At 37.6% G+C, this 20,274-nt stretch overlaps 1 protein-coding gene across 1 annotated transcript in view; it reads right to left on the bottom strand.

The window, feature by feature from the left end:
• Positions 1-20,274, bottom strand: part of LOC127948901 (voltage-dependent T-type calcium channel subunit alpha-1I-like) — an 80,007-nt gene that overhangs the window by 49,633 nt on the left and 10,100 nt on the right. The window contains exons 3-7 of the mRNA XM_052545738.1: positions 16,223-16,320; positions 13,240-13,399; positions 8,909-9,251; positions 8,098-8,190; positions 88-436 (exon numbers count right to left, since the gene is read on the bottom strand). Coding sequence (XP_052401698.1) covers positions 88-436; positions 8,098-8,190; positions 8,909-9,251; positions 13,240-13,399; positions 16,223-16,320 — 1,043 coding nt within the window. The remainder of the gene's footprint in view (positions 1-87; positions 437-8,097; positions 8,191-8,908; positions 9,252-13,239; positions 13,400-16,222; positions 16,321-20,274) is intronic.

Raw genomic sequence — 20,274 nt, 5'->3', positions numbered from 1 at the left:
ATCACTGAATCACTAGAAAACATATAGTTCTTAGACACAGCTTTTCTATGACCCAATATCATTCCTCCTAACTCTCTCCTTACTTACTCTGAGTAGAATGGCAGTGGTGTCTTTCGCTGCCATTCACATTGGCCCCTCCCCCTGTCGATCCTGCTCCTCCTTTGCCACGCCCCCTCCCTCCCCCAGGGGGAGGGGCTTTGCCACGGAGCATGTAGTAAAGGGCGGCTGAGCGGCGGCGGGCCTTGCGCAGGATGTGACAGACCAGCTGGAAGAGCTCCTCGTAACAGTCTCCGGGCTCAGCGAGCGAAGCCAGTGTGCTGGAGGACAGGCAGCGAGCACGTTGCTCTTGCATCAGCTGGTGCTCTCGCTGTTTGGTCTCCGAAAACTGAGTGGCAATGACCACGAGGCACAGATTAATCATGAAGAAAGATCCAATCTGGAAAAGCAATAAGAAGAGGGAGAGTCAAAATCATCATTTACTCCCATTGCTCTAAACCCCTTACTGAATTTCTTCTCTTGATAAAACAGACTGGATAAATATTGGAGCTAATTTCTGAGGAACAGACAACAATTTAAATAATTTTTCATTGACAACCTCAACTTTAAATTGGACCGATTCAAATGTTCTGTTTTAATTAACTGACTTAATAGTCACAGCAATAACAGTGTCAATGAGCTGAACTTGCAAACAAATCCATCAGGCTTATTGTGTTATCTGGATCCAGCAATTCAACCAATTTGAACAAAAGAAACAGAAAATCCACCAGATTCATTTACGAATCACACCTTAGTGCTTCTTTCATAAATATTCTATTGAATGTTGTGGAATTTTCACTGAATAGCAACATTTTGGCCTTTTTGTCAGACGAGAGCATTGTAGGACTTCCACACAAAATAACACACAATGCTGCAGTATATATATATATATATATGTATATATATATATATATATATATATATATATATATATATATATATATATATATATATATATATATATATATATATATATATATTCCAAACTTTTGGTCTGTACTGTATATATATATTTACTATTTTTAATGTTTTTGGATGAAGTTTCTTCTGTTCATCAAGCCTGCATTTATTTGATCAAAAATACAGAAAAAAATGTAATATTGTGATATATTGTGATATACAATTTAAAATAATTGCTTTTAAATGTATTATACTTTAAATTATCATTTATTTCTGTGATGCAGAAGCTATGTTTTTAAAATATAAATATTTTGTAATAACAATATACACTACTGGACTGGTCAGTAATTTGGGGTCAGTATTTTTTTTTTCTTTCTTTTTAAAAAATAAATAAAATCGATACTTTTATTCAGCAAGGCTGTGTTGAATTAATAAAAAGTGATAGTAAAGAAAATATATTATTAGAATATATATTATTAGAATTTTTTTTTTTTTTTACATTTTATTCATCAAATATATTAGACAGCAGAACATATTTCCAATAATAAATAATAAATCATAATAAATTAGAATATTAGAATGATTTCTAAATGATCATGTGATAGACTGGATGTTACATGTGACACTAAAGGCTGGAGTAATGATGCTGAAAATTCAGCTTTGCATCACAGGAATAAATTACTTCATTGCATACATACATACATACATTTGCAATGTTTTTAAAGCTTGAATGCTCCAGTTAACTTGTGTAAAATGACTTAGTTTGAAATTACACATCGAGTACATTAATTAATAAATCAATATTCCTTTTTGGGTGAACCACACCTTTGAAAACATATATTTGAGTTTATTTATTTGAGCATTTTGTACATTAAAGATCATTTTTAAGCTCAATTCTGTTACCATAACCCTTGCACTACGTGTGAATTCTCAGCTGCTTGAAATATCCAGATCTACATGACACCAAAAACCCCTCTAAGCTCTCTAAGGCAGCCTGTGCTGCAGTGTTTGGCATAAGCAGCGGCCATAGCTGTCTAGATGAGCTGCTATAAACGGACCCTATGTTTGAAAAAGTCAGCAGACGCCCAAACAAGAGCTGGATTTGATATGCTATAATTATCAGGCTCTTTCATAGGAGCAAAACATCTAAATATCTCCTAGTCCTCACAGAGAAGGGCTAGATCCCTCTGCCAGTGTCAAACGGATTAGAATTGTGAGCCAATCATTTTAAAGACTGAAAGCGAACCAGTTCCAGATTCAACAGAGCAGAAAGCCTGCTCTTATATCATTCGTCATTCATATCACTGACATTTTTTAACAAGCGAACACACAAAGAGCTTGCTCTTAGCTCTTAATGAAAGTACAGCTTGTTTCCTGCATATGTGAAGTAGGGATCAGAGAGGACAGATGAGTCGTGAGGACAGAGGAGGTGGAGAAATGCACAGAAGTGTGTGTGCGGGGCAGCTGTGCAGGTGTGTCCTGCCTCCACATCTGCTGTCCTGATTTGGGAGTCTGATGTGTGACTGGACTGCTCCTAATCAGGAGTCGGACCTCGGTTTTATGCAGATAGACAACTTCTTTCCTTGCAGTCACCTTTCCTCTCATCAATTCCTCTGCAAACTTTAACACACACACACACTCACGTTTACTTAGCTATCTAAATGGGAACATTCCATAATTGTAATGGTTTTTATACTGTAAAGGCCGTACATTCTATTGCCCTACACCAGGGTTATTCAAATCTTGTCCTGGAGGGCCAATGCGCTGCAGAGATTGATCAAACTCACCTCCCTGTGATTTTCTAATGATCCTGAAGACATTGAGTAGCATGCTCAGGTGTGTCTGATTAAGGTTAGATCTAAACTCTGCAGGAAAGTGGATTTCAGGATCCCTGCCCTACACCAACCCTACATCTAACCCTATCCCTTACAGGAAACCTTCTGCATTTTTACAATAAAAAACAAAACAAAACTTTGTTTACTTTATTTTTAAACCAGTTTTACAATTGAGGACATTCCCAAAAGGAGATTTTTGGAAATATTGTCAGGTTTACCTCACCTTTGAGTACAATCTTGTCCCCCAAATATGGTTAAGTAGGTACACACACACACACACACACACACACACAATGCTTTATATATATTTGATATTTTAAAGTGATAATTCATCCAAAAATGACAATTCTGTCATTATTTACTCACCCTCGTACCTTTATAATATCACTGACTTTCTTCTGTGTAACGCAAGTGTGAACTATTGAGAAAATTCAGGGCATTCTTGAATATTATGAAAGAGGACCTCAAAATGACAAAATATGCACCATAAAAGTGCTAGTGCTTTGTGTGAAGAATATATTATGAGTTACTTCATTACTTGCTAAAAATCTAGACGTTGACTCTAGTTCTCCTAAAAAAAATAATAAATAAATACTTTCAGGAATAGCTGGTCTAAATTATTAATTCATGTATCGATTTAAACTGGTTATTAATGTGGTTAATCTCAATCACTCATTGACTGATACTTAACAGCCCACAAAATGAGAAGATTAGCCATGAAGAACTTATACGAATTCATGTACTACTTTAAATCCAAAATGGTTACTCTACTATAGTTAAGAAATGTCAGCACCATTATTACAGATTATAAAAAAAGCTCATTAAAGCAGATTGAAAGAAAAAGAAAAAGAAAAAAAGAAATATCAGACATACAGATGGAACAAGGCAGGAATAGAAAGGGAGAGGTCAAAAGGGTGTTAGTTAGTGAGTATACTTCAGTTCTGTTACAGTTGGATGAAATGTGACAAGGTGATTTATATTCTCATTTAATACTGCTCTTACAATGGAAGGGTCTGGCTGCAGGCAGGATGACCTTAAGACTGCCTGTCCAAAAAAAAAAAAACAGTAGGCAGATCCGGTCATTAAATTATTGCGCTATCAATGTGCAAAGGCAGGGGTAACTTTGCAGATTGGCAAAATATAGGAAAAATAAATAAATACAAATAAATAACAGAAAATATAATATAAAATTCAATTAAAATTTCTTCCCATTCCATCTGTTCATAAATCACATCCTTCGGTGAAACCCATAAGCAGCATGTCAAAAATATAACAAGATTTGTTATTATTTTATTGCTCGTAATCAGAGACAATGTTTTTAATCTAAGTTTTTGTGATCACTCTGCCCATTCGTACTGATCCATCAGAGAACAACTGAAGAGGAAACACTGGGCACTGAGAAGGCGAGCCTGAATTAATTTCTCTGATGTTCAACAGAAGTGAAAGGAAGTGAATAGAAGTGCATCGGCGGGGTGTGGGTTGTGTCAGAACACTATGGCCCTCTCTCTACAGGTAGCGATGGCTGACTGTGTGGTTGCCAAGTTACAGACAGAGCAGGGCGTCAAAGAAGTAAATAAAAGTGCAGAGGGACACACTCACAAAAGCCTGCACACACACATACAGTGAACATACACAACTTACTCCCCTCAAACACTTCAGATCACGTGGGGATTTAGCTGTTGTTTCCAGCTGTGAAACCACAGATGAGTAACAGGTACATAACGCTAAGTCACATTTGATTTACTTTGGAACAATACTTCTGTTTATTTTCAAAAGAGGGTATCCAGAAGCGCAGAAAGTGCATTTTCCTTTCAAAATATTTATTAAATACAAATTAAAAAATTAAGAGGATACTTAAAAATAATAATAATAATATTTATATATGTATATTTTTTAGGAAAAACTATATTTTTGTAGGCCAGCCAAAAAGTAAGTATTTCCCTGGTCCCCTTGACAAAAAGTTAATAGCTTTGATTTGTTCAACTATATGATCTTCATAAATGAACACACATTAATAAAAAAGGAATTTAAGACTAAATGCAACCACCAAAGGTAAAATGCTAAAGGTAGGCTATAAACTACATCAACTTCAATGCTGAAGTCAACACTGTTTAAAATGAAATAAATATAAACCAATCCATGCAATATCAAACTAATCAGCTAATAATATCAAAACACCTGCAAAGGTTTCCTGAGCCTTCAAAATGGTCTCTCAGTTTGGTTCACTAGGCTACACAATCATGGGGAAGACTGCTGATCTGACAGTTGTCCAGAAGACAATCATTGACCCCCTTCACAAGGAGGGTAACCACAAACATTCATTGTCAGATAAGCTGGCTGTTCACAGAGTGCTGTATACAAGCATGTTAACAGAAAGTTGAGTGGAAGGAAAAGGTGTGGAAGAAAAAGATGCACAACCAACCGAGAGAACTGCAGCCTTATGAGGATTGTCAAGCAAAATCGATTCAAGAATTTGAGTGGACTTCACAAGGAGTGGACTGAGGCTGAGGTTAAGGCATACAGACATGTCAAAGAATTTGGCTACAGTTGTCGTATTCCTCTTGTTAAGCCACTCCTGAACCAGAGACAACATCAGGGGCGTCTTACCTGGGCTAAGGCAAAGAAAAACTGGACTGTTACACAGTGGTCCAAAGTCTTCTTTTCAGATGAGAGCAAGTTTTGTATTTCATTTGGAAACCAAGGTCCTAGAGTCTGGAGGAAGGGTGGAGAAGTTCATAGCCGAAGTTGCTTGAAGTCCAGTGTTGTTTCCACAATCTGTGATGATTTGTGGTGCAATGTCATCTGCTGATGTTGGTCCATTGTGTTTTTGAAAACCAAAGTCACTGCACCAGTTTACCAATACATTTTGGAGCACTTCATGTTTCCTTCTGCTGATCAGCTTTTTGAAGATGCTAATTTTATTTTCCAGCAGGATATGGCACCTGCCCACACTGCCCAAAGCACCAAAGGTTGGTTAAATGACCATGGTGTTTGTGTGCTTGACTGGCCAGCAAACTCACCAGACCTGAACCCCAGAGAGAATCTATGGGGTATTATCAAGATGAGCTGAAGGCCACTGTCAAAGAAACCTGGGCTTCATACCACCTCAGCAGTGCCACAAACTGATCTCCTCCATGCCACGCCGAACTGAAGCAGTAATTAAAGCAAAAGGAGCCCCTATCAAGTATTGAATGCCAACTATTCACTAAAATTTTTATTTTTATTTTTTATTTTTATTGGTCTTATGAAGTATTCTAATTTTTTGAGATAGTGAATCAGTGGGTTTTTGTTTAATGTGAACCACAAGCATCACAATTTAAAGAACCAAATACTTAAACTACTTCAGAAACATTGAATTCAGTGACTTTGAGACTATGAAACTTTATTCATATTATAAAATTGGAAATTGCCTTGTTAAATGTGGTTCAGTGGGCTTATGTATATATATATATATATATATATATATATATATATATATATATATATATATATATATATATATATATATATATATATATATATATATATATGCCTTGTGCAGTTGGAATACTTCAGGAATTCAACAACATGTAGGATTAAAAAAAAAAAAAGTTACTAAACTAAAACAAAAACTGTGGTAAACAAAAACTGTGATACATCATGAGGGCGAGTAGAAAGCAGAATCAATTGCACTGCACCTATTGATTCACTTCCTGTTTATTTAGGCAACACAATACTGCTAATGACTAATCTAAATGATGTCTCAGTCCTGAGTCTCTTTATACTGCACTCATTGTCAAATCATTCAGGGTTCTGCTGGTGCATGCTGGGCAAAATCACATGACAGCTTCGCAGGGTGCATGTGTCGGGGTGGCAGGGTCTCTGTCAGGAAGGGGGAGACTGCAGAGATGGCGGCAGGGGTCCACCAGTCTGATGGGCTCCAATTAACTGCTAATGCTTTCACTCCGCTGACCTACACAGGATTAGGCCCTGCATTAGCTACACACACACACCCACATCTCCCTATACTTGCCATTTGTTGGGCTAAAATGGATCTTGTTGTCTCCAGCAGAGTTGTCTAACACGTGTCTGAACACAGGAAACGGGAAAGGTAAAGAAAAGCACAAATAGCCACAACAAATCTGAGCAGACCTGTCCACTATCAGGCCTCCACATCTCATTCCTAAATCCATTCCCTTCCCCTTTTATTCCTTTAGTCTCCTGCTGTCTTTCAGTCTCAGATCCTTTTCCTCCTTATCCTCAGGGCATTTCTTTTCCGCTCGCTCTCTTCTTTAATCTTGGGAGGAGATGTTATCCGAAGCACATCTCACTGCAGGGCTGTTTCATTCGCTGCTGTTCCTAACATTCAAAGAAGATGGCCGGCGCGGTACGAGAACTGGCTCCATCACAGCATCGTTCAACATGCAGCCCAAGCAAAGATAAATACATCTTATAGTGTCCAGCTATTGATTCTTCACTATGTTGTTCATTGCCTAATTGATCCCTGAGGCTCTGTAGACTACTAAATGTGCTGTTTAGCTAATATCTGCATCTTTGGATTTAGTTAAGTTTAGTCTGTCAATAAATGCTGGGTCCAGACGCATCTCTGAGGATTAACAGTAGTGTTTTTTTTTTTTTTTTTTTTTTTTTTTTACTTCACTTGCAATGCACCATATGGCAGGACTAATCAAGCTGATAAATGTCTATTAGACGTTACATGGCCTTCCATTATAAATATTGTATTAAGTTTGAGCTTGCAGATGGCATTCTAAACATTAAATACAAGTCTAATTTTTTTAGAGCAGAAAAAGTTAACAATTATATACATATTAAATATATTAAATGCACAATAGTGGTTATCAGTTGATATTAGTGATTTCTTTAACCTCAAAATGAACATCAGTTTTCCATACTGTACATTATAATGTTGTGATGCCTAATTCCTAACTCTAAATTTACATTTAAAATGAATTAATTTTATATTTCTTTAATTTTTATTTAGACAAAACAGTAGATATATTTTAATATCAGCCATTTATCAGCTAACAGCCATAACATAAAAATAATTAAGGTCTTATCAGGGATATTTATATCACAACATCCCTAATAGTAGGCTTTGTGTTAAAAGATTCTTTGTTGCGATGTGTTAAGCTGTGTTTTTGTGTCCAGGCGAAAGACATGACCTTTTTGTTCTTACCAGTGAGACCAAACATCTAGTTCTCCCTCTGGCCCTGTTAAAGGTCACCAAACTTACATATGCCATACAAAACCACAACCTATAAGTTCTCAATAATTAGGGCACATGCTTCATCTCTGAACACATGCACAGGAAGGTCTGAAAACTTACGATAATGAGGAATATGAAGTAGATGAAGTTGTAGAAGGAATGAGCATCCATGACGTAGTACATGATCTCCACCCAACCCTCCAGCGTGATCACCTGCACAGACCAGATCAGACCACATTCAAGCTCTTTATACACCTGGGAAAGATCGGTCTCAGATGATCCATCACAAGTGCTGTTTATGTAACGTGTCTACTATTTGTGATTGGATTTTGAGGGTAGAGTCTCTGATTTTGCGTCTACGAAATGTATGTTATTATAAGATTTAGAAGCATTAAGAGAACAACAACATCACTCATTACAACCTCACTTTTGTTAGATTCTTCATCAGTTCAGCAAGGTAGCTTGTGTACTAATCTAGCTCATACTTAAACTTGGCATTGTGCACTGCAAATAATGTGAAGTTGCTTTGGAAAAACACTTTGCTAAATAAATAAATGCAAATTCTTAAAATTATTTGCCAATGGGTAAGTAAAATCCAAATGAATTCAAAATGAAAACAAGCTGATTTTTCTTACCTCATTTGTAAAAAAATATATCTTTAAACCTTTGTTTTACCACAGCTGATTACAGATAGGTGTGTAGGCGACCCTACACTGTTGTCCAAGACGCATTAGGACGGATTAGCATTTGCAATACACTACACATGCAATGCTGTCACATGCATTTTCAACTTCCTCTGAATGTGGTTTGAGTGATTGGGTCACAAAATACATTAGATCACATTTACACCATGTAGCAAGTGCTGTCGATTAATGCTAGGTTCACCTAAAATGTGTAATTTCGACAAATGCCACTTGACTCAATCGCATACCTGAAATATGACGATCCATGCGTAACCTATGTTGTCAAAATTGATCGCTCCTTTATGTGGGTTGGTGTGACCTGTGTGACAGCGGGTGTAATACTGGTTCCAGTTCACACAGAGCCCCACGGCGGAGACACTGCCATTGACCAGCGGTTCTGCGCTCAAACCCAGGGCCTGACGGTGCAGCACATCCTCTTTATTAAGACAGCACTCCCGTCCACCTTCTCTCCGAGCGGGTACATCGCTGCAGGACATGATGCCGTTATCCTGAGCCAGAGAGCAGATGAAGGGCCGCTCGTCATCCTCCTCAGGCTGATAATATGGGGCGGGGAGGGTGATGCCAGATGTGCTGAGGACAAGACGAAAGGAAAAGTCAAGGATTTTGAAAATTCAGTGTAAAAAAAAACACTCTCCATCTATCCATCCACCCATGATCTCTGCCAGCTGTCAAATTTATACTAATTCTACTTATATATTTTCTTTTTTCAAAGTATATATACAGTATATCACACACTCCCAGATTTAAGTAATTTTTTCTTATACTACTGGTATTTTTTTTTTCTAGTAAAACATTAACGAAATGTTGTGAGGTCTGTGCTTATAAAAAGAAAAAAAAAAACTGTAAAAATATATAAATCTAAGAAAAAAACTATTAAAATCCATAGTCAGATATTTTATTTTCAATGGCAGAACTTGAATCATTTTGCATTTATGTATCTCAACAGTTGTGTTGGTATAATTAAAGTCTGTTCTTGCAGTATAGCTGAAATATCTATTTCTAAGCAGACCTAAATAGATCTGAGCAGCAACCAGTGTGGATTAATTCTACAACAGACCAACTGAGAGTGTGTAGTGTGTTTGTACATGTGTGTAAAGCCCTTGTCTCTGGGAGTGACCCATTGAGGGCAGCCTGCCCCTTAATCACAGTGGTTTACTGCCCAGAAATAGCTGTTTCCATCAGCCACTCACTCTCGCATACACATAACAGGGTCACAATGACTACTCACACTCCCTTTCCCCCAGTCTCTCTCTCCTTTTTTCTCTCTTTTCCCGTTTCTCTCACACATCCATGTATATGCACCAACGTGCAATGCAATTTCTCCACCTAGCACACACAAGCATAGAGCATGCAAGCCACACTGACCAATCAATGTCCCTATTGCCTTGCGGTCTAGACAGTTAATCTAAATGTGCACACACACAAACATGCACACAAAGCTCCCATGACAGCCATGTTGGAGGTATCGGTGCCAAGAAAGGATTGGTTCATCATCCCCAGGGTGTAATTCTCCCCATTTGGACGGAGCACTCCTTGATAAAGGGCAAAAATGTTTCCGTTTCCGAGAACGTTTTTCCTTTGCCCTTCAACAACACGGCAGCCAAAAGATCTGAACCATTCGATAGCAGTAATGAGCAATGGTATATCAGGCTACACCAGTAAAAGCAATTTGTCTAGGTAGAGCACAATGCTGACACTCGTGCAAGGATGCTTGTAATATGGCAAATTGAGCCAATGCGTCAAAGCATCTGTGGGCTTTGTGCGCAACACACTGAGATCTCTCCTATAAAAGTCAGTCCACACTTTTAGCACGACAGTCCCGCTGTACCACGTGACACCGATTTTCTTCAAGAGCTCAGGGGTATGGTGACAGCTGGGGGTGTTGGGAGAGAAAGACAGAGAGAGAAAGAATCAGTAGGTCTGTCAGGGCTCTGCAAGGAGTGCTGGAATGTGAATGATGTTTGTGCCAGTGCCAGGGCTTGTGCACAGCAAGGCAGCACACTGAGAAGCACAGCCCAATGTGGCACACTGCTAACACCCCACTGTTGCACAAAAATGACATACCAATGCCAATAAGACTGCCCTAGCACATGGAGATAATTGACCAATAACTGACAAACTGTTTATGGGTCATCGCAGGTGTGTGAATGTTAAGGAATGCAGCATAAAAACAAGCCCCGAGGAGAAGTCGACTTTTTAAATGAATTTTCTTTCACTTCAGATGCGGTGAAAATGAAATAAAATGAATTGTCTTTATAGTGCCTGTAGAATAGTTATCATTAAGAGTCTTAAAGCTTGTTGAAAATTTAAGTGACAACTTGCAAGTTATTGATCTGAATGCAAACTATTTTTATATTTGTTTGCTTCAATATTTATTTGCTTATTCTCTACCCCTGTAATGAACCGAAGCTCTCATTTATTTTTGAATGCAATGTCCACATCTTTAAAATAATAACCAATGAATAGTAACACATTTTGCTTAAATTTTCTCTTCTTGATTAAATGTTGCACTCAGATGTACGTCAAAATACTGATCTGTAAATCAGTCCCTACTTTCATCATTACTTTAAAGGTACTATCAGAATGTTTCATCAGCTATGTTTTCATCAAAGCGAATTTAATTTGTGAAAAATCTGGATGTCTAAGAGAACAAAAGTGTCACTTTCGAGGGGAAATAGGAGCAAAGCAGAAACTGAAAGGCAATAAATGTAATAAATTAATATACGACCGTGGAGACAAAGCATTGTTACAAACTTCATGTTTCTGGATTCTTGCAACTGCCTCGTGGGAGCAACAGCACATCAGACAGTTCTCTGAGGTAACAGTATTAATCTAAGCAAATCATTTAGTTTTAATTAAAAAATTAAAAAGACATCTCAGATTCTGATGCACACCTCAGATTTTATTTGGTAAATGTGTCTATATTTTAGTTTATTCTGTATGCGTGTCCGAATAAATTACATCCCCGCTGTAAAAAAAAAGAAAAAAAAAAGCTGATTAGGTATGTTCTGAGGCTGCTGGTCATGAACTGGTCCTAAGCAACTAGCTCCTGCTTTGGACCAGTTTAGAATTAGCACATGAGCAGCTTAAACCAGCTCAAACCAGCAGCCATGCTTCAAAACATACATAACCATCATATGATGCTTTTTTCAGCAGGGATATACAGCTCAAGTGAACATACACATGTAGATGCACATTTTGGTCTTTCAATCTATAATTTGTTTAATGTAATATTCAGTCAGAAGCCAATCAGAAACTACTTGTGAATCACTTCAGGTTTGCTAAAATGGTGTATGGTTAGCAAATGGCTTTGGTTAGCAAAATGGCTAAAGTTAGCTAAATGCTTAAATTGCTTGTAGCAGCTTTAACATTTTTCCTTTGATATACTTGTAAAACTTTGAAGCAAATTATGACAGTACTAAAGTTGCGATGTTCAGAGAGTGCTAGAGGAGCTAAATGTTGCTATGGTTACATTGTTTTGGTTAAGCAACGTTTGAAGCCAGTAAAAATATGTGTTCCGACTTACTTGCGATCTAACATTTGCACAGTTACTTAAATGTCTGCAAATACAAAATACATTTTTCATATAAGGGACGCCTCATATAATGCGCTACACTAAAACTGTGTAGTATTTGTTCTTTCAAACCCCATAAAAACATTTTGTTTTAAGTAATCCACCCCCCACCAAAGAGGAAGGTGAGTGTACATTTTAAAAAGACTTAAAGAGAATGTACAAAGCAGAAGAAAACCAGGCGCTCTCTCAAGAGACTCTGTGATAGACTCTTCTTTCAAAACACTTCATCATCCTTTGAATACAGCCTGTAAATAAACTCGCTGTTAGACAATAAATGACAATCAGACCTCAGCTGATGTTTAGCTCAGACATGCACTTTTTTATCCCACACACACGCATACAAACAAACGCATGTGGTGTCTAGCACACTGCCTTGCACTGTGAGTCCTTTCAAATCCAATCACACAGCAAAGAGAGGCAGGCAGACCAAGGTTGGCACGTAACCTCAGGCAGACACCCACTCATGAATATGGATGCCAATCTGAGTTTTAATCAACTGGAGCCATCGAATGGGTGGTACCACATTTGCATTTTTAGTGGCAGGTAGACATTAAAAACAAAAAGATGAGAGGGGAGATTAAACAGAAGGATACATGTAAGAAGATGACTTTAAGTAAGAGAGAACATACGACAAAGATAACATGGAACTGAATAAATAATTGGTTCATTAGCCCCAAAGACAATGTGATCCCAAAACATCAATTGAACACATCAAGTATCCCTTCATCGAGAGGAAGGACATTTGAAATACAAGTCCAATCCAATTTTGGAGTGCTCAGGCACACCGAAACGCATCTTCAAGAAGATCCGGCCTCCTAAATTCAATCTTTTTATCCTTGTAAACCTAAACCGTCATCCAAATAAACCCACAATTTGGATTCAGTGCTCTCCTCAATTACATCACAGTTGAAAACATTCGGTATATTCAGTCTTTTCTCTCTCTCACTCCCTTAAGCCCACCGGCCGTCCTCTTTTGGTACTCACAGGGTGAAGTTCTCCTCTGGGTAACAGCGATTTCTTAATAGTCCAGCCCATAGCTGCACGCCAATTATGCCAAAAATGAAGAAGACAAAGAAACAGAGCAGAAGCACATTTCCTAGCATGGGCAGAGTGTCCAGCAGCAGGTTCACCAGGATACGCATACCTACACAAACACAAGAACATCGAAAAAGTATTATTAATATAGCGAAGAATGACATGCACTGAGATATTCATTACTTTTTAATACCTTTCATAAAATTTTATAATTTTTTTTCCACCTCTGACCCAACTGAATACTTTTATTAAGCAAAACTTGTCATCATTTAAATCTTGGAGCATAAAATCAATGTAATGCTCACTGATCAGTCATAAACTGTCACATGTTTCTTAAGTTAGACATTGCTATTCTTATGTTATTTTAGGACATCCAGTCATTTATCCTTCATTTTGTTTGTACATAACAATTTGTGTCACTGTCACTGTCTTCCCGGTGGCAACTCTTGAGAGCCTGTCATTATAAAACTTGTGTGTTTACTTCCACACCAGTGGGACTGTTTGTGAGTGAGAGTGAAAGTGTTTGTGTTAGCGAAGCACTGCTGGGTTTGAATGAACGGTGTGTGTCCATTCTGACTGGAGAACAGCAGCATGTGATTACTGCAGTGTTTGTGGTTTGGGGAAACACAACGGGGAACTAACACAATGCTGATGGAACACATTAACATACTGAGTTGTTTGTGGTAACACACAAATATATATATATATATATATATATATATATTCACAGCACCAGTCACTTCACCTGTCCACATGACATTTATAAATAACATGTATTAAATAAATAAATGACATATACTAAGCAACCTATGATGACTTTCACCTTGATATTTTAGTGCGGATGTATACCTAGCTGAATTGCACTGTAGGGGAGAGAATGAGTCTTCATAACTGTGTATGCCTACTGTGAAATTACCACATCAAACGTGACGTGCTAACATGGATGCAGCTGAAGCCGCCGGGTTTGCTTCAGGGATTTTTTTTTAAAAGAAGCTTCCCAATGGAAACCTTGACAAGACTCACGCCTGTTTCACCCATAATCAGTTTGCAGTATGTATGCAGTCCGTGTGCGTTACGTATGTGGTGCAGCACGGACTCGATGTGCTTTCACACTGGACGCGTTTGCAGTCCACTACTTGGTACGTAAACGATCACTAATATATATATAAGCAGAATTGTGTCTTGGGACATTTACAGAGAAATTAAAGAAATGTCAAGAGAATGATTCAAAATATCTGACACAAAGGTTAAATGATAACTTATCTTCAAAGTGGGATGCTATTTTATTCTAGATCTCACAGCATCATTTTCCATGTCTTTATCAAGATGGAAACCTCTCTTTCCTTCTCTCTCTCTCTCTTTATCAGTGTTACACAATTGTTACACAATTCTCCAAATGTGACAATTCTGCCATAATTTACCTATTAATTTTATAAAAAATGTAACAGATTTTTTTATTTTATTTTAATTTTGTTATGGACAGTCCTTTAGTGAGGTCATTTATCAATGTAACTTCATGTTTTGATCAACAAATTTAATGATTACTTGATAAAGATTTTGAGGGTGCTTGAGACTGAACTCACAAAGAACAATTTCTTGGCAATGAAATATTGTCATATTATTTTGACAATATTTTCATAAATACAAAAAGGCACATTTCTCTTCAAAAGTTTGAGCTCACTATTTCATTATTTATTTATTTTAAATGGCCACATTTATTTGATTAAAAATACAGTAAACACTAATAACATGACATAATTAATTTCAAATAAACGTTCTTTTATTAGTATGATCAGTGTTGAAGACGTGCTGCTAAATATTTCTGTCTAAACCGTGACCCTTTTTTCAGGATTCTTTCAATAGAGAGATTTAAAAAAAAAAATACTAATCTGAAATTGGAACTTTTGAACTGTAGTGTGTAATCACTTTAGAAATTGCTATGCTTTTCTTGGCACTGAATTTTTACAATTTCCTGAAATTCCCAGGTTTTTGGTAACCATGGGAACCATGCAAAATGTCTGCACTGCTCTTTTCCAACAAAAGCAGATGGTGATTTTCCAAATATTTGACTAAATATCCATTTGACTCTTCCACTGAAAAAAACAAACAAAAAAACTACAGGTTTGGTATGACATGAGAACGAGTAAATGATGACTGAATGCTTACTTTTTGTGAACTATCCCTTTAATAAAATCTTGCATAGAAACCTTGCTACAATTTGACATGCTACATACATAGTTAAATGGATGTTAATTTGATACTGTTTGCCTAAATGCATGAGGAAGGGAGTGTAACAGTGTGTGTGCATTGGGTTTTTGTTTCCAAAATTAGTTTTTTCCCCATATGCAAACGAGTTAGCACACAAAGACCTACATTCTAGAAACATTTCCTGAAACCCTCTGCTTGAAATCTCTTCATCAAGACTTCAAGCGGCAAAATCAAATGCAAACTAATTCACTTAGCATTCATATTTCATGCGCTACACCATTGCCACTGGCACTGAAATATTGATAAATCCTGGGCTTCTTATAGAAGCTTGAAGAAAGGCCACAATGTTTGGGAGGGGTATGTGAGACAGAGGAATATGAATTATGGCATTTGTTCAAGAACAACTGTTTTTCTACCCAATTACAGGAGGGATTAATCTGGCTTTGCTAATGGTGGTGGCAGAAAAGTAATGGCTCTGAAATCCTCTTTGATTCATTCCAGCTTTGCTTTTCTGGAAGACCTGCACACCAAATACAAAGCTACACATGTACTCTACCATGGGTTTGATAGGGCAGGGCTTGGAGCCGACGCGTGAGGGTGATTTTGAGGCTTAGCATTAACACAACTAGAAAAATCCACTCACAATGAATCAGCTGAACACCTGAGGCTTGTAGATCACAGCTATTTTGGGGGGAAATGTGTGTGTGTGTGTGTGTTTACTCACTGGGTACTCTGTTGATGGCTTTGAGAGGTCTGAGTACACGCACTGTTCTGATGGCGGAAAAGTTGATGTTCTGGAGATCAAGGGAGTATTCAACTATCCTGAGAAGAAGAAACAAACAGACAATTAGTGTCACAGTCACTGGGTATAGACAAACTCTGAATGCTGTTCCTGTAGTTGAGACCTGCTCATTAAAGCAGTGTAAAGACGGAGACCAGAAGAGGGTAGAGTTTGTGTCAAGACTGAGATCACATATTCTTGAGTCCATTAGACTATGCCCATGATATGTAATCTTGGACTCGGACTCTGAACTCGACTCAAACGTGATCCTCTTCTGAACTTGTTCTTGACTCTGCCTTAAATGAGCAGATCTCGACAACAACACTGATCTCTGCCACTTACAGTATTTCATTACTTACAATGGAACAAAATCTGATCTAAAAAATAGTTTTCTCACATTTTTAGATTGTATTTTACATTTTTGAACATACATTTTTTGGTGAAACAAGTACTTTTATTCAACAAGGATGAATTAAATTAATCAAAAGTGACAGTAACATTTGTAACATTTAGAACAGGGGTCTCTAGGTGTCCTGCAGAGCTCAGATCCAACCCTAATCAAACACACCTGATCCAGCTGATCATGGTTTTGCTAGGCATATTGGATAAACTTCCATGCAGGTTTTTTGAGGTAAGTTGAAGCTAAACTCCTCCAGGGTCGAGTTTGGAGACCCCTGATTTATAATGTTATTTGTATTTTGCATTCATTTTTTTATAAAAAAGTCCAGTTCTTCTTAACTTTCTATTCAAATAATCTCTAAAGAATGTATCATGGTTTCCACAAAAAAAAAATTAAGTACCACAACAGTTTTATTTTTTTTTTGGTCACATAAATGCAACATTGGTGAGCATATGAGACTCAAAAACAATCTATATAAAAAAAATGTATATCATGTCAATGCATTTAATATATATATTTTTTTCTTTTTTCTGTGACTTATTATTAATCTAAAAGATTAATTTGGTCTTGCTTCTATCCTCAGCGCCAGGTAACATCCATTGTAGGTGACATCCACAGAAGTAGAAAACAGACCAGCCCTACACACCACAAACACAACCCTTCATTTATCCCTCTGACACACACACAAAGAAGAGAACAGGCCATTCTAATGCAACCCAACTCAAAGCACAATGCTGTTCATCTTGATCTGACCATGTGTACTATGTCAGGAACTGAAGCGGTGGGGGTTCATCTCACTCATCTGTGTGAGAGCAGCACTGTTTGGGATACTAACTGACTACTCTGGCCTGTGGGACTGTGTGTTTGAAAACAGAGGCCAGAGGGCCAGACATTATCTGCTGATGATCTCCCCTTTAATCTGCACGGTTCATCACAGCAGTCAAATCTAGATGCCGTTGTACTACCACAAGCAGATACACACACAGTCACTTTACTCTTGCCACCTGAGCGAGGGCCATCTTAAAACAGACACACCTCCTGTGATGTCACCAGTCTCGTCAGCCATCCTTTGACCTCCGTCTCCATGAGATGTTTTTCAATGGGAGACATCTGCGATGAGAGCTGAGTCACAGAACGAGACGGATGAGTCACAACGGCCACTGAGAATACAATGACAGCGTCTCATAGCAGCAGCACAGGGTGTCACACATTCAACACGTCTACAGAACCACACAGCGATAAATACTCCACAGCTCTCCAGAGCCAATCCGCTGCCAAAACCCTGCCCACATACACACAATTAAACCGTTTAGTAGCATTTACTTTAACGAGAATGATCAGTAGGCCCATATGGATTCTGCAACGCTGTTTCTGTGCTGATTTAAATAGGTGGTCATGTGATTGGACAGATCAAACTAAGATGCCATTCTTTGTTTGGATAGGGTAAATACAGCTTATATCATTAATTACAAAATTACTGATAAAAATTTTTGTTAAAGAGGTTTTTTATTACAATAACATAAATACTAAAAAAAAAACTATACAAAAATTACACCGCATGACATTAACAATTAACTTGTTTTTAAAGAGTAAAAAAAAAAAAGAAAATCTAGAAAGAATATGATTGTTTCAAACAGTCCAATTATGTCAGGAACTCATTGGGAACATTGAGAATATGCTCTACATGAACAACAAATTACTAGCATAAAGTTTCACAGGATTAGCCTACATTATCAGGAGCTCAGGTTCATACAACAAGGTTTTGTTTTTTTTGAAAGACTGAATATTTGGTTTAATTATTGAATTAACATGACTAAATATTGACTATATTTAAAGGACCAAAACAAAAACAACTGTAAAAAATAACACTGAAGTGAAATCCAGACTTTTATTTTGTATCCAGTGTGCAACCCACCGGCGAGTAGAAACAAAGAGCTAATTAAAATATTCAGTGGAGACTAAACATCTGGTTGCAAGCAGTGCATTTCGACAGGCAGGTGCGGACATGCTGTGCCTTGATTAGATAAGTAACCAATCATTATGAGTGTACCGATGAGACTGGATGCTAAGAAAAGTTGTATAAAGGGCTTATGGGATATCCGTCACCCCCAGTGGCGTGGGTTTATCTAACTAAACTTTAGGCTTTAGGGAAAATAAAGTAAAAAAAGTAATTCTGAGCTGGAAACGGGCCAGAAAGCAAGAGTGAAAGAGGACGAGAGCATGGACTGTGTTCCTTCGTAGTACTACCACACAAGAATGATCGACTGCAGTGTTGTTGTAGAGCTTGACAATCCCATTTTGTCAATTACTGTCTGAATGACAGCGGTGTCAGCACTCGAAAAGTAGTGGGACGCTTCCACACAAGCACCACAGCAGCTGCGTGTGTGGCTCAAGCATGTGTGTGGCTCAGGCAGTTAGAGACAAACTCGCTAACAATAAAAAATTCCAGGGCATGATGTTTCATAATACATGCAAATCCTCATAAAAACAGGCAGAAATTTTCTCTTAACAAATGTAACACAAACACCATGTCACAGCCATGCACTACGAAACAAGGTTCCAATGACAAGCAATGGTTTTTGACTGCAGTGAAACTAAAAATGCTGCGTGATGCAAGAAAATCACAGCCAATCAGCATCATTTGAATTCATTGGCATTCCCAATACAGTGCAGCTGTAGAAAGCATACCTTGTATTTTCATGACTTCCATGATGCTTCAGCAGATGGGATCCTTTTTTAATTTTTTCTTGTGGAACTAGTGGAATTTGTCATCTAATGTCCTGTGCTGATTGTGGAAGAAATTCTATGCAATTGATTGAAATGTGGAAGTATTAAAATGCTTACTGGTAACTGATTACATTACTAAAATAATCCAATATTTAACATACAAATATGCATGTGGAGGGGGATGTTAAGAACATTGTTCCAATGTCCAACATTGTTGGAATGATGCATGATTTGCAAGCCTGGCAAAGTTTAAGTGCCTTGCTCTGGGCTACCCTGCAGATTGCCCCATGAACTTGAGATTTCTGGTCATAAGTCCTTGATTACAATACTACACATCACCCATCTCCTTCAAAACATGTTAACAAGAAAAAAGCCCTCACAATAAAAATATTAAGTGGGAACTCTTCAAAACTGAAAGCAACTGCTTTACTGCCCAGCCAGGCCATGACTAAACAGACAGAACTAACATGAAGACCTTCTAAGACACCATAACCTAAGTCACTTCTAATCATCTACTGAAAAACACATTTGAGTGGGGTTTAGAGATAAAAAGTTAATATTTAAAGATTGTAATGGTCCTTTATCCATAAAACTGAATTCTAATTGGATATTTATGCATTTATAAACTCATTTACTGCTTTTAACAATTGCATCCAATGGTGTTTTTCTTTTTCTACAAACCACTGAACAACATACACAGGAATGTGGGATATCATAGGCAGCAAATAATAGATCTATGCCACCTTCATCTCAGTAGATGTGTATGTTATCCAAACATTGCATTCAGAGAGGCCTTGATGCCTTCCTACCTCCATGTACCGCCTGAAAAGCATTTCTGGACAGAGCCTGTGTCTATGTTAAGATACAC

Source organism: Carassius gibelio, chromosome A3 (assembly GCF_023724105.1).
Source record: "Carassius gibelio isolate Cgi1373 ecotype wild population from Czech Republic chromosome A3, carGib1.2-hapl.c, whole genome shotgun sequence".
Lineage (NCBI taxonomy): Eukaryota > Metazoa > Chordata > Actinopteri > Cypriniformes > Cyprinidae > Carassius > Carassius gibelio.
This window is presented reverse-complemented; position numbering and strand designations above follow the sequence as displayed.